The sequence below is a fragment of the Austrofundulus limnaeus genome, unplaced genomic scaffold, assembly GCF_001266775.1.
Source record: "Austrofundulus limnaeus strain Quisiro unplaced genomic scaffold, Austrofundulus_limnaeus-1.0 Scaffold67, whole genome shotgun sequence".
Taxonomy (NCBI): Eukaryota; Metazoa; Chordata; class Actinopteri; order Cyprinodontiformes; family Rivulidae; genus Austrofundulus; species Austrofundulus limnaeus.
In genome coordinates this window covers 1,733,700-1,735,319 of record NW_013952469.1, presented here as the reverse complement: position 1 = coordinate 1,735,319, position 1,620 = coordinate 1,733,700, and the positions used below count along the sequence as shown (strand labels likewise).

The window sequence follows — 1,620 nt, the reverse complement described above, 5'->3', positions numbered from 1 at the left end:
GAAATATATTCACAAGGTGCTGTACAATCATTAACAGTATTAAAATGGTGGAAAGAATAAAATGAAACGGAAAAACATAATTAAAAATAAGCAACGAGAAATTGGAACATAAAATCAAGAAATTATTTCTAAAATTGTAAATCAAACACAAGGTCAATGCAGCTCAAAATATACAATAATACACAAGAACATAATGAATGTGGGAGAGAAAAATATGGTGTAAGTTCACTAGTAAAAAAAACACAGATTGACGAGCATGCACAGTGGAGGTAGGCTGGCKGTAATGGTGAAATGGTTAGCTAAACYCTTGAGTGAAAAAGTGTGTTTTTTGGATTTGTCTTGATTTAGATTAGATTTAAGCCCATATAAAGATTTGCACACCTTATAAGATCACATATACTCAAATTTTAAATTATGAAAAGCCATAAGCCCTTGCTGCCTGAGCATATGTTGAATTTTCTCCATGTCCATGGGCTGAAAAAAAAACCTAAAGAATGTGGGCAACCACACGGGCTGCTGGCTTAATCATAAAAAAATAAGACAACTTTACTTAAGTATTTGCATTTCTTATATTATTGCATTTGGCCCGCGGTCCTCAGATTGATTTTAATTTTGGCCCTCTCAGAGAAAATGTCTTTTTAATTTTGGACCTATTAGGGGAAATGTTTGGGCACCCCGGATCTAAGCCAAATCAAAGAGGTATTTGAAATGTTAGTGATGATGTGCTGCCCTCTTCTGGCTCATTTGCAAAGTCGTTTACTAAAACCAAAACATTCCTCGTAGAAACCAGTTCCCTGCAGCCCTGCATGAAAAGCAGGTAAAGAATGGATGTTATTGAGTCATTCACTTCTTCTTCGCAGGTGAATATAGTTACCTCGGGACCACACTGAGACAAAATGACATTGAACCCATGCCGTCATTATCAGATGTCCGACAAGTCTTATCTTTATACGCAGTCTTACCGTTAGGTATAAAAGTTATTCAGTTTACATTTAAAATCCACGTACAAGCATATATTTATATAATAACGACTACATGTGTGGTTTTCAGGCTCTCCTGCGGTCCATGAGAAGGCTCCTTTGATAAAAGCCTTACTACTGGTCGGGCCATCAGGTGTTGGTAAGAAGATGCTGGTCCATGCCATCTGCCAGGAGACYGGGTCCACCCTGTTTGATTTGTCCCCCCTGAACACAGCAGGAAAGTACCCAGGCAAGGACGGGCTCGCCATGATGCTTCACATGGTGTTCAAGGTAAGAAGCTTGTTTTTAGACCATAATRACAGATATTTTCTTTATTGGGATGAAGAAATGTCTGTCCAGCCTGTTTCAGCCTGTTTTATTTATTTCATCTGTTCTTTGTTATTTTAGCATAAATCTAAAATGTATTATTCTGCCCCATGCAGCAGCTTAGTTAATAAGAATAAACCAGTGTTGTATAAAGTACAACAAAGTGATACTTGAGTAAAAGGACAAGTATCTTACAAAAAAAAATACTTTGGAAAAAATTAAAGTCTCCTTTAGAGTAAAAGTCTTAAAGTATCAGATATTTGTTGTAGTTAAAAGTCAAAGTATAGATTTAAAATGAGCAGTTAGATTTTCTGTAAGGACATTTATTAGGAGG

General features: G+C 36.3%; 1 protein-coding gene across 1 annotated transcript in view; it reads left to right on the top strand.

Annotated features, from left to right (window-relative positions):
* Positions 1-1,620, top strand: part of zgc:153738 (IQ and AAA domain-containing protein 1) — a gene marked incomplete in the record, with an annotated part of 11,943 nt that overhangs the window by 8,203 nt on the left and 2,120 nt on the right. The window contains 2 exon segments of the mRNA XM_014010310.1: positions 861-968; positions 1,051-1,250. Coding sequence (XP_013865764.1) covers positions 861-968; positions 1,051-1,250 — 308 coding nt within the window.